This window comes from Vanellus vanellus, assembly GCF_965231255.1.
Source record: "Vanellus vanellus genome assembly, chromosome: 6".
Taxonomy (NCBI): Eukaryota; Metazoa; Chordata; class Aves; order Charadriiformes; family Charadriidae; genus Vanellus; species Vanellus vanellus.
In genome coordinates, this window is record NC_138911.1 from 53692688 (window position 1) to 53705456 (window position 12769).

Below are 12769 nucleotides of genomic sequence, written 5' to 3' on the forward strand. Positions count from 1 at the left end.
GGGCGTCACGAGGGGGCCAATGGGAGTTCAAGCAGGACAGATTCTGCTCAACAGCTTGTTATTGGGCTCGTCGCTGGTGATTCGGTGCGAGTCCGGGCTGGAGGGGGTGGAGCGGGGCCGCGCTCAGCCGCCGCCGCCGCCGCCGCTCGCGGGGCTGTCGTCGTCTCAGAGGGGGCCACGGCGCTGGAGGAGCGCGGCGGGGCCGGGCAGCACGGGGCTGCCCACTTCGTTCCGAGTTTTCAGGTAGGAGGCATCGAAGGCGGCGGGAGCCTCGGCAGCCGCAACTCCGTCGCCGTCCCGGGGGAGGGGACGCGGAGCGGTGCCGGGAGCTCTCTTTTCCTTCTCCCCTCCCTCTACCCCCCCCCCCCCCCCCCCCCCCTTCCCGGCACCATCCCGTGAGGGGACGGGGACGCCCGCCGCTCCCCTCACGGTGGGGACGGGGACTCCCTTCCCCGCCGAACTCCGCCCCGTGCCCCCTGCGGCCCCCCGCCCCCCAGTCGCCTCCCCCCGTCGCCGTCCTCGGGGCTGCCCCGACGCTTGGTGTTGGGGACCGCCCGCCCGCGCCGCCCTCCATCCTCAGCCGCCCGGCACCGGCCCGCCCCCGCTCCACCTCCCCTTGCCCCGGGCCGGGGGCTGCGGCGTCCCGGCGGGCTGCCCGGGCCGTCGGCTGCGGCGGGCGTCCGGGGGGCGGGAGCGAGAAGTCCGTCCGGCCGGCGGGTGAGGGGGGCGGGGAGGAGGGGCTCGGCGCCGCGTCTCTCCGCGGGCCGCAGAAAGTTGCGAGGGCCGGGGAGTGGCGGGGAAGGCGGCGGCGGGCCCCGCTGTTCCCCACCACCACCACCTCGGCAAGGAGCTGCCCGTGTGGGGCGGCGGGTTTCCCTCCCGGGTCGAACGCGCGCCCCGGCCCCTGCGCCCTGAGGCGGGGAGCGGGAGCAATGGCGACGTGACACACCGAGGGGCCGCCGGGCGGGAAGCGGGCCCCGGCCCCGCTCCCTCCCGCGGACCCGGTGGGGCTGGGACGGACGGCGGCGTCTCCCGCCCGCGCTGGGCTCCCCCCGTAGCCCGGCCGCCCCCGCACGGGGAGACCCACGCTTACGCGGGTCTGCCTTCACCCCTCCCCCCCCCCCCCCCCCCCCCCCTTCTTGTTTTGCAGTGTTTTCCCGTGTGCTCGTGGGGAGGAGAAGCCTTTTGAGCTGGAATCCCTCAAATAACCTTTAAAGATGAAGGTAGGGTGACTTCGGAGCGGGGAACGGCTCCTTTTAACCCCTCGCTTGCTGCTCTGGAGACTTCATTTATTTATTTTTAATTTTTTTTTAATCATATGTCTCGGCTGAGCAACAGTAGGGTAACGCTGGCCGGGGTTGGGGTGCATGCTGCAAATCCTGTTTCTGCTCTCCTCCCGAGCTGCGGGTGAGCGAAGCTCTTGTCGTGGAGTAGTAGTCTGAAAATTCACGACGTCTTTTTGAGTTGTTGTCCTTTGGGCTACTGTCTTTAAATGCTTCCTGTATCAGCAGCTGCTATTGCAAGTTTGCAAAACCGCAAGCTTTTTGTCCCGCCTTAGTTGTTGCCGTTTTTTTTTCAGTACAAAGGCTTAACAATTGCAGTGTAATTCACAAGAGAGAGAAAAACTTTTTTGCCTTCAGAGTTAAAGAAATAATAACAATTAAAAAAAAAACCCAAAACAATACCCGTAACAGAAAACCAGTTATTTAATATTCTGATTTCCTGTCATGATCGTTATTTTCAATGTGGTAATTTTGTCCTTGTTTATCAGTTGCTACAAGCATAATAAAGTGGAGTGTTGAGTAATAAAGTCCAGATTATGGAAAACATGATGAAAAGTATTTCTTTTTCTTAATGTATATAAGTAATGAAGGTATTTCAGGAAATAAAAATAGTAGTTAACAGCTGTTTGAAAGATTACAGCAAATTTCTCTAGAGTTCTCCTTTTGGTCAGCAGGAAAAAAATCCTCTATATAGAATGTTATGCACTTAATTGCTATCATCCCAATATTTACAATCTCAAATGTTTTAAACGATCTGTACCATTGGATTGCTTATACCTGAAAAAAGTACAACTATCTTTTATGCTGCTTTATTGCAGTTGAAATATTTTCCTTTTGTATGCTGTATAGGAATCACTTGAATTAATAGTCACTGCTATGTATTGTTATTCTTTTTATAAGGAAATTTTCCAAATATTAGTTCAATACTCAAGGATATTTCTAGGAGAGTAATTAGGCAGACAAATTGGGGGGGGGGGTGTCACCATCACTGGTAAAACAAAACTTCCTGTAACTTGTTGGTTTCTTTTTTCCCCTCCCTCTTTTAAAGAACAGTCTGATTGTAATTCTTAGTACAGAAGTTGTTTTTCACTTAAAAGTCAATAGGTCTAAAAGTTTAGATGTAAAATGAAATATATAAGGATGTAGCTGTAAAAATAAATGAGAAGAACTAAACTTTGTTCTTATTTTTTGTTTCTTAATAGGCAGCGGATGAGCCTGCCTACCTGACAGTGGGAACTGATGTCAGTGCCAAGTACCGTGGTGCCTTCTGTGAGGCAAAGATTAAGACAGTGAAAAGGCTTGTGAAAGTCAAGGTAGTGTACTGTGGTTGTTGCTGATTTTATTAAAGCATTGTGTTGAGAGGACTGTCAGAGAAGATCCTACTGCTGAAGATTAGGAAATGCTCCTCACCTCACTGTATGAGGTTTAAAGAACACTTGAATATTGTTTTTCATATTTTGGTGTTTGGTTTGGGGTGGGTTTTGTTTGGTTTTTGTTCTCTTTGCAGGGGGTGTGTATGGGGTTTTTTATTTTTCTAGGAGCATGTTGGAACAAGAATGAGCTTTCAAATTACCTGTTCTTGCTACTTCTTTCCTGATCATGGTTGTCTTCTGTTTGTGAATGCATCAGTTTCACAGCAATCAGTTTTGATGTCACAAAGAGAGGATTATGGCTTTACATGAGTAATAAGGAATAAGAGCAACCTCTTCAGAAGCAAAGGTTCCATTTCATTCCAGCTGACATCCTCATTTTTATAGCTTGGAATTTAAGAGGCAGTGCCAAAATAAATCAACACAAGAGCAAAAAAGATAGCAATAATTAGTTTCTTAGAGCAGGTTTCAGAAATGTCCAGGATAACATTTGTTAAGTTTTGAGCATCTTGCAGCTGCTTCTCAAACAGCGTGCTCTGGCTGTACCTGAGTTTCTACACATGCATAGTACTGGCACATATTATTAATCCACACTTACAGGTCTTAGGCCAAAGCAAACAAAAAAGAAAATCATTATTTTGCTTTTGTAGTACTGTTGTTAATGCTAGTATGGGAAAACAAGAATAAAATGTAGTTAAATAAGAGTTAAGAATTCAAAGTATATATAGATTTTTTTCTGCTGCTTTGTTTTGTCAAAATCCTCCCACTTCCTATTTTCTTGTCTACTGTCCAGGATATGTAAATAAGGGATTAGTGACCCAAAACCCCCTAACAAATAGAGATGAAAGCTTCTTTTTATAACTACGCATCTAAGTTTTTATGTACTTTAATGCTTAGATCAGGTAGAACAAGCGATCGGCCTCTTCAGTTACATATGTAGATCATATGACTCTATCAGAGGGCTCTCCATGATGCAAAAAAACCCCACAGTTCAAATCTTGGAGTCTTTTCCCCTGTTCTTAATGAGTACTTTTAGAAATCTGTGATGTTCTTTGAAACCTGTGTTAGTGGGAAGCTCTGTAGGAAGCAGTGTGCTTCCCTTCCTGGTCTGACATCATTGATTTTGTATCTGTCTTTTTGGTCTGATAGAGTATTTAAGACTCTTAGTAGGTGTGAGTTTCTTTTTCTCATTAGAATCGTGCTTTATTACTCCATGATAAGATTTGGAAGTGTATGAGGCTGCTGTGACTTGATGGAAATTCCTGTCACTGTATCTCAATTATATTATAACAATTGAAGTTTTAACAAGCTAAGCCTGATATTGTGATTAAGACCCTGGCATGCTTGCCAAGAATGCAAAGAGTCCAGAAAGTCCAGTAGTCTTTTCCTGAGTAGCAGGACAACTTGTATTCATCTCAATGCTGATATAACGTTTTAAATAAAAATGGCATAAACTGCATTATTAACCTGAATGTTAATACCAGCTCTATTTTAGCATACCACTAGTGTTTTATTTATAAATACAGCTACAGTGTAGACTATGGTTGGAGGATAATTGGGGGAGCTAGAAAACTGGACATTGTTATAGGTGGAAAGGAAGCTCCTGGGACTTTTGATTCCTGAAAAGAAATAGGAATTTTGGATTTAATTTTTTAATTAAAGCACTGTAGGTGTTTTTGCTATAACAAACAGCAGTGAAACAGTTAATAGTGGTGACATCTAAATATTCATCTTTTATGTTTCTAACTGAGTTTCTCCAAACTCAGGGATTCAAGTTGCATAGGCTTGCGTCCACTTTGCCTCATCGGTGTGACCTTCTCAAACACAGGATTTTAAGGAAGAAGCATAGTTTGCTTGCACTGTAATTGATCCTTATTTTTGTTACACTTGTAGTGATTCACATCTTTACCATAAACACTTCCTCTTGCTCAAGGTAGCAGAAATGGTGGTATTGCTGTCAGTTCAGTGGTTTTTTGATATATATTTAATAAAAATATCTTTATATTTTGGTTGTAGTTTAGTACTCAATGTGTTGTTCATAAAGTGCTACAGTTGAAGTAGAGAGAGAAAAAGCCTGCTTAATCTTCTGATCTGGCAGCCGAGTTCCAGGTATGCCCTGGATTGTATCAATATCCAAACTCGCATAAAAATGTATTTTCTTTGCCTTGGAATGGCTGATATTTGGTTCGTCCTGCTCTTTAATTATGATGTTTCAGATTAAATATTAAATGTGATACTTGGGACTTCCTGTGAGTAAAAGCATCCATGCCAAGTATTTTGTGTTCAATAATGTTCGAGTCCATTTGATAAAGATCTTATTTGCCAAAATATTATTATAGATACAGTTTCATATGCTATTTCCTTGCTATTGAAAATAAGAGATATAATAAAAATGTTTTTGAATGTCTTCCAGGTGGTCCTGAAGGGGGATAATTCAACTCAGTTAGTGCAGGATGACCAAGTGAAAGGACCTCTAAGAGTATGTATATTGTATGCCTTTTTTTTTTTTGTAATCACACAATTGATTTGTAAAATTCTAAATTCTGATGCTGTTTATGTGAATACCTGTTTTACAGAATTTAAATCAACAGGAGGAGGCTTACTGCTTTAGATCGGATTGATCCCAAGTAATTAGTCTTGTAGTTTATTGAGGCTCTTTATGCTTCTCCATGTAGTATACTTCATACGCAAACACTTTTGCACACACAATGACTTTTATATCTATTTATAAGATACAACACTTTTTATACATAATGAAACTTATAAGTAATGGAGAACTTGATTACAAAGCTAAGTTCAAGCCCATTAGACAATAGTAAATACAATTGCTCTAACTGTGTTTTAAAATAATTTAAAATACTTTATATAAAAATGTGTTGGTTTGTATTTTTATATGTAATGGTTGTCTGCTAAAATACATAGCTGCATTATAAAACACTGACTGCAAATAGAGCTCTAGCACAGATCATCTTTTTTTTTGTCTTTGCCTAGCTACTGCAAGAACACCAATGTATGTTGTATGCTGCTACTGAAATTCTGATTTAGCTGCAGTATAGCAATGTTTAAAGTATAAGAAATAGTAGTCATTGTGTGCACATCAGTAATAAAGTAATAATTACTTTGACTATTTGAATATTTATTTCCAATTAGCCTTCTATTATTTCTTCTGATGATGTCATAATGAAATTAGATCTGAGTTTCTTACTGCTTTACTGTCTACTTGTAGTTCAGCCTTCAAACTTAAGGACCTCTGTTCTTACCCGCTAAGTAACTAAACTTTACAAAGTAACATTTGGCTAAAATGAGTCTTTAAAAAAAAATCTAGCTTGCCGGAAGAATTAATGCCTACATGTGTCTTTCTCAGTTATATGAGTTTGGGATTACATGTAACCTTGCGATACCTCTTTTCGCAGGTTGGTGCAATGGTTGAAACCAAAATGCCTGATGGATCCTTTCAAGAAGCTGTTATCAGCAAGTTGACAGATGCTAGTTGGTATACTGTAGGTGAGTAGACACGTGTTTACATTTACAGTCTCTAATCTTTGAACAATATATTTCTAATTATAGGTAATAATGTAAGTACTTCTTTCTTGTATTGTAAGATCAAAGATAGATTTTGTAGGGGACTTTTTCAAGTCTTCCAGGTCTTGTTTCCTTTTCCATTTAAAATGGGATGATAGTTATTTACCGTTCAGGGGGACTGTTGCAAAGGTAATTGCAGGGCTGAGCAATCAAGTTTCATTTGGTGCAACGCATGTATGCTGATGTTAGTGTCACTTACTGGAATTCAGAATAATTTTTGCAGATTTTTAGACATAAACCTTGTAATTGCACTTCCAGCTGAAAACCTGTGGCATGTAGCGAATGATTGAAATGCAGGCCTTATTTCATTATATGCAATCTTGTACGCAAGAAAAACACTGTGAGCACCACTATGCATTCTGAAATCATTCCTCTGTTTGCGTAGAGTTGAGGGTTGTGTTTTATAGGAAACAATAGAAAGAGCTTTGCAAGCACCTGTCTTTTTTTTGCACAACTTCCTTACAGCAGTGGAGCATATTCACTGGTAGTGGCACAGAGGGAACGTGCTCCTCTTAATTGTCGTGTACATGCTACTCTTTGGCATTGTTTTTGAGATTGGTACTTGTAAATTTAAACTGTTTGTTTCTTACTAGCTGCCTTGTATACCAAATGTATTCAGCTTTACCTCATAGTCTTTTGTACTCTCTTGAAGTCCACTATCACATGAAGTGTCAATTATTTTGATTCATGAACCCCTTTTTTTAAGATATAAAGAAGATATTTTCAGTGATCCAACATTGCCATTGCAGTAGGTGAGGTTATGCTATCTTTGGTGGGATGAGGATAAGGCTCTCACTTCAGACAATTTGGAAGGATTTACCACTTCATGATTATTATTGTTGTTGCCTGCTTTAAATATAAGCCAGTTGACGAAGCTCACTGGTCTTTGCATTGTACTTCAACATTATAACATTGCTGTAAAATTGTAGATTTAGCTGTAAAATTGCAGTATATGTCAGGTCAGGGAGGAAAAGCAGGATTATTTTGGAGTGCAGAAGATTTAAAATCTACTTGGTTTAGTATGATGATGTGACATACTCAATGAAGAACGCTGGACTTTCAACTTTGCTTTACGTTGTCTTAGAGATTCACTGTTCTGATACAGAAGAGATAGGAAACAGACTCGCACCGATTTTGTGGTTTATGAATTAGCATTTCCATTTTAAAATACATACTTATTTTTGTTTTAAAGTAGTATTTTACCTAATTCTGTTTAAATTTGGACCAGAAGCTTTACATTAGTAAACCAGCCCTACATATTCCTGCTTCGGTGATTAAAAAAGGCTTTAAACTATTCATTGATACAAAAACCATATTTGTCATCTTTTTTTTTTTTTTTTTTTTTTGAGCAGTATACTTCTGCCACAAATCTTTACTTGATGAGCTGGTAATTTGGATGGTGAATACATGCTCTGCCCTGTATTAGTGGGTGATTGTTTAGATTTAAAAAGTTGTTGAACTGTCCCCAATCATGTATAAAGTAAAAAATTATTTCTCTCTTACATTTATTGAAGTGCAGTTTCTTACAAAGTTGAACCAGTGGATTAATTTATTATTGTCACTTTCTTTACCCAGAAAATATTTTTTGACAGGCGGAATAGGGAAAATAAACTCATATGTTTTCCATATGCAAATGTATTAAGACTTGTAGGATTTCGTAAAAAAAAATTGGAGCTGGGTGTGTGTGTGGGATTTAAGTAATCTTACGGTAAGTTAACATGCAGTACTGTAATAATGGCATGTGGAGTATATGTACCTATGACTCTGAAAATACAACTGTAATACATTGGAATTGTATTTAGATCTTATGGACAGGTAACATTCACCGTAAGTGAATCACAAGTAAGCAGACCTTGAAGTTTGTGTCATAAAAAAAAATGGTTATTTTACTTCAAAACTGGGCAAGTGTTCCAGGTGAGTACAGAAAAATTGAGGTGTGAAAAATAAGCCTTATCTTTTGCGTGTTACTTCCATTGTGTCTTAAGTTTTGGGTAGATATTAGATGTATGTTTATGTTGCTGTGAAGCAGAGAGAGTCAAATTGGTTCCTTTTTAATAGATGGTGGGCCATACTACATGGCAGTCTTATTGACTGATTCAGTCAAAGCTAAAGAGTTGGGAGGAAAGTGGATTAAACAGCCTTCGGGTTTCTAGAATGTCTTCCTGAACATAGTCAGGCTTGAGATGGAAAGCACAAGGGAAAGCTGGTATTTCAGGAGTAAGTGCATTTCCTGCACTATTTATTTTCTGTGTTATGTAGCATCTTTTCCTCGGTGATCTAAAAGTAGACTGATATGGATAGGGAAACCAGTAATATTTATAGACAAACGTTTTCAATATATTAAGTACAAATATTAAAAAAAAAAATCTACTGAAACAAACTGCATGCATGCCTAGTGAGAAGTAATGATGTTCACTTTTGCAAATCAGGTTTTCTATTTCAGATAGGTATCTAAAGAAGAAGAAAAGTCAGCTGAAACAACTTTGCTTTGTTCAATAAGGTGAACCAGTAGAAACGCTATTGTTGAGTTTGCTGTAGTAGGCTACTTTGCCACCAACATAACAAAAGAGCCACAATGATGATCAGTTAAGTCTATTTTAACAGTATCTCCTGTCTATTAGTGGTGTTCATGTACCCAAAATAAATAAGTATTTGTATTTATTGTAGCTGCCATGGAATCATTTTTTCACCTATTTTTACATAATAATGATATTACTGTAGCCATTTAGTTGTATTGAAATTTTCAGTTGTGATTTGGAAATACTTTTGAAATTACCTTTGAAATTCAGCTTTTCACTATAAGTAGGTGAAGAAATAAAAGCTGTTTGGAGTGAAAGTTTAACAATGTCTGGAAAATGCAATTGTACAAGTCATCCCTCTCATCTGCTCAATTGCACCTGAAGTGGGATGACAGTAATAACAGTTTAAGTTCTTTGGATAGCAAATGGCTCAGTTGGATGTTTTAATATTTAAAATTTGTAAATTAAGTAAGTTCATTTTAAATAATTGCATTTTAAAGTGCTGCATTGATGCTTTTGAAGTGCTGAATATATTGCTAGGTGATAATTGCATAGTATTAGAATGGTCTATCAGATCTGCTTTCAGCTGAGCCAGGTTTGAATTATGGCTTACTTAGTGTACCATCCACCTGATTCTCTGTTAACTTGTAAAGTGCTTCAGGTAAATACTGAAATAATGTCTGAAATGATTAAAAGAAAAAAAGAAACCACAATGCAGACCATACCTTTCAAAGTGCATAGCTGTATTTTCCTTCTTTCACGCTCTCTGGAATCCTACAGGCATTACTAGAATTTCAGAAAACAGAAATCCTTATGTCTATGTTCTTTAAGGAAACACTTTTGTATCCCTTCTGTACAGAACTAGAAGCAATGTAATGTCAATATAAAAGCAGGAAACAGTATTTAAATTATTAATTAAATAAACAGCATCCAAAAGGTTGCTTTTAGAACGACCTTTTTTATTGCCCCATCAAAATGAAAGTGTCGTCTCTCTTTTGACAGAACTCACGTCAATAATCTGTATATGCTTTGATCTCATTAAGTGTATGTAATTTAACCATATTTACAACTTTAAACAAAAGAAAAAAACAGATCAAATACATTGTCCCTTGTGCCTTGTATTTTGCTAGATAAATAATAATGGAAAAGTTTTTCTAAAGAGAGAAAGAGAAAACGTATTAACTTTCAGTAATTTTTACTCTGCAATGAGTAGGAAAAAGGGATGAAAAAAATTGAAACGATGAGAGGCATTTGCAGTTTCTAGCAGACTTTGCTGTCAACAGTAGGACTTTCTATACTGTTTAGAGTGAAAAGGAGTGTGAATCCTTTTTTTTGTGTATTACGGTTTTCAGGCTTCATCTAGTACTTTTATGTAAGAGAAGACATGTCTTTTATCCTTTAAAAAGTTACCATTAAGTGGCAGGATATTTTAATATAAATATTAAAGAACTTATTTTTCTCATTCTTTTCAACATTGCATGAGTCTCCAAAGCCGACAGAGTTTTTCCTTCTTGGCTCTCGTGCGGTGTTGTACATCAACACGGCCCAACTTTGGCTGTGCTGTAAGCCAGATACCACTTCTGAGACACCTCTGTGAGCCCTGTACCTCTGCTGGTGCTGCTCTCCGACCTCACATGGTCGTAACTTGCTCCTATCATGTAGTCACTGTGGCAGTTTGCAGGGAATGCTGAGAGAGTGTGTGCTAGATACAGAGTGTGTTAGATACTGAGTGCTTGTCCTTGTGCATATGAGGTTTTGAGTAGTCCACTTAAGTTGTTTTGGAAGTGAAGTGTAGTCTCAGCCACGCGTTGCGTTACTCTGGGGCACTGTGTTCAGGAGGGCAGGTGACAGAAATGAAAGGTGTTAAGTATTTGGTTCCAGTCCTCTCTCACAGTGCATGGATTTTGAAAATTGCCATTCCTAATACTGAGAATATTTATCAGAAAATAAACCAACAGTGATGTCTGAGGGCGTTCAGGAGCAGGATTGCTATTTATAGTCACATTTTCCTATTTTTAAAAGAAGTTTTGCTCTTCTGATGCAGTACGGAGGTATCTATGCTAACAGGAAGAATTGAATTGGTCCTGGTTCCACTACAACTTTAAGCTCCTAACATGCCTTATTCCTGTATGAAGGTGGTAAAAGCTATTAGTGCCACCACGATCAGTTGATTTCATCCATGCCAGAGGCTTGTCAGTTTGTCTTTTTATAACTTGAACAGCACACATTTTGCAGTATGTGCAAGGCACTAGTCATCTTTGTGTGGCTGGTTTGACCAGTTCTTGATCAGCATCCTGTTGAGTTCTCTATCCCAGAAGCTGCTTCTTCTGGCTGTGCATGTGTCATCCAGGAATCCAAAACAAGTGTGACAGGGGAACTGTCCAGTTGTCCCGCTTTGCTGGTACTATATACCACCCTGACCCACCATGAATTTGTTCTTTTTGTCTTCAAAATGTTGCTTGGGTGGATTTTGAGGAAACCCTGTACTTGCCTGGAGTCCTTCTGTGGAACATATTGTTTAAGTGCACCTGCAGCACGTAGAAACTGTGCAGTAGCTGTGTTGGTTGCTTTCTGGAGAATCTAGGAAAAAATAATAGCACCACACTTTGCAGTTATGTGTGTTTCAGCAACATGCAGGTAGAGGAGCAGATGTGATGGTGAAAAAGTATATTAACTGAACCTTGTTGCAAATCAACTGGATAGAGCCTTTGGTGATAAAAAAAAAAATCATTGTTACAATGTGGACTGAGTGTTTAAAAAAAAAAAACAATACAGCAAGGAAAGCAAGGGAGTAGTTTACTTTTTAAATCTCTTTTTATGTAACAATAGTAAGATGACTGTAACATCTCAGAAAAAGTTTCAGAAAGTAGGTTTTTGTTTGTAAGGTGATAGTCTTCCATGGATAGACTCAAAGATCACACTTCTGTGTTTTCAGTGATATTTCATATGTTTCTGTAGAGGAACTGAAGCTCACTTCAAATTATTTTATTTTTTTTTAATTGAGTTCTGTTGTCTCTTCAGTAGCACAATACACTGCAGTATCTTGCTCTTAAGCCCTTTTACAGTCATGAATCAGTAGTTAGTACCGTCCATGTCTATAAGGTCATTCAACAAGTATTGCATGACTCTTGGTACTTTCTATATTGTTTCCACAGCTGAAAAACAAAAATCATCAAAATTTGCACACGTTCATCAAGACACTCACAGATAGCATCTCTGATAGCTCACAAATTACTACTTTCTCAGGCAGCGAGTGAAAATGATTAAGTGTGTGTAGTGCCACTGGAACAGTTTTTACTTCTTGGTACATACTTTCATTGTCTTGGTAGATTTTCAAGTTTTTGAATGGGATGGGGAATGAGGAAAAAAAACGGTCACTTGCTGTGCAGCGCAGAGTCTCTCTTCCTTTGGACAGCAACAGTAACATAGCTTGTTGGATTTGAAGTTAGCAAGCAGATGCAGCTTTGAGGGTGGTTTTCCCTATTCACTTGTCTATTACAGGACTGCCTTGTTCTGGTAACACTGATTGCTCTGTGTATAAGTAATATTGTAACTATTATGAGGATGTTATTGCTAGTGTACTGCTATATGCTCCTTTTTCTTTGTGTTTTTGGTGGGGGGGTGTATTTTTTTTTTTTAAATCTAAGGGATGTTTATAAACAAGATGTAGTTAAACTGATCTGCAGTATTTTGTGGCAGGCATCTTCAGAGTTCCTAAAAATTATTTTGATTAGTTGTCTTGTTAGTATTTCTTATATGAATAAATGAGAACGGATGTTGAGACACTGGTTTTGTGAGAACAGGGTTAGTATTATTTTTGTTAATGGCATATACAGGCCTGCTACAGACAGGGAATGGAAGATACCTGCTCATCAATAGTGAGTTGAAAGTTGTGCTGTTTAATGTGTTTTTGAGGTACTCAACTTTTAATTGAGATAATTTTTTTCTAAGTTTTGGGAGGTACTGCGTTGATTCCCACTGGGAAGCTTTGTTTTTTTCTGTCATAACTTTGGCT

General features: G+C 39.4%; 1 protein-coding gene across 4 annotated transcripts in view; it reads left to right on the plus strand.

The window, feature by feature from the left end:
* Positions 1-1162: 1162 nt before the first annotated feature.
* Positions 1163-12769, plus strand: part of ARID4A (AT-rich interaction domain 4A) — a 49931-nt gene continuing 38324 nt past the window's right edge. For 2 of the 4 annotated variants that reach the window (XM_082485980.1, XM_082485983.1), the window contains exons 1-4: positions 1165-1223; positions 2486-2596; positions 5067-5132; positions 6067-6157. In XM_082485980.1, coding sequence (XP_082342106.1) covers positions 1218-1223; positions 2486-2596; positions 5067-5132; positions 6067-6157 — 274 coding nt within the window. In that variant the 5' untranslated portion in view covers positions 1165-1217. Of the gene's footprint in view, positions 1224-2485; positions 2597-5066; positions 5133-6066; positions 6158-12769 lie in introns of all 4 variants that reach the window. The other 2 variants (XM_082485982.1, XM_082485981.1) reach the window with 2 other exon arrangements.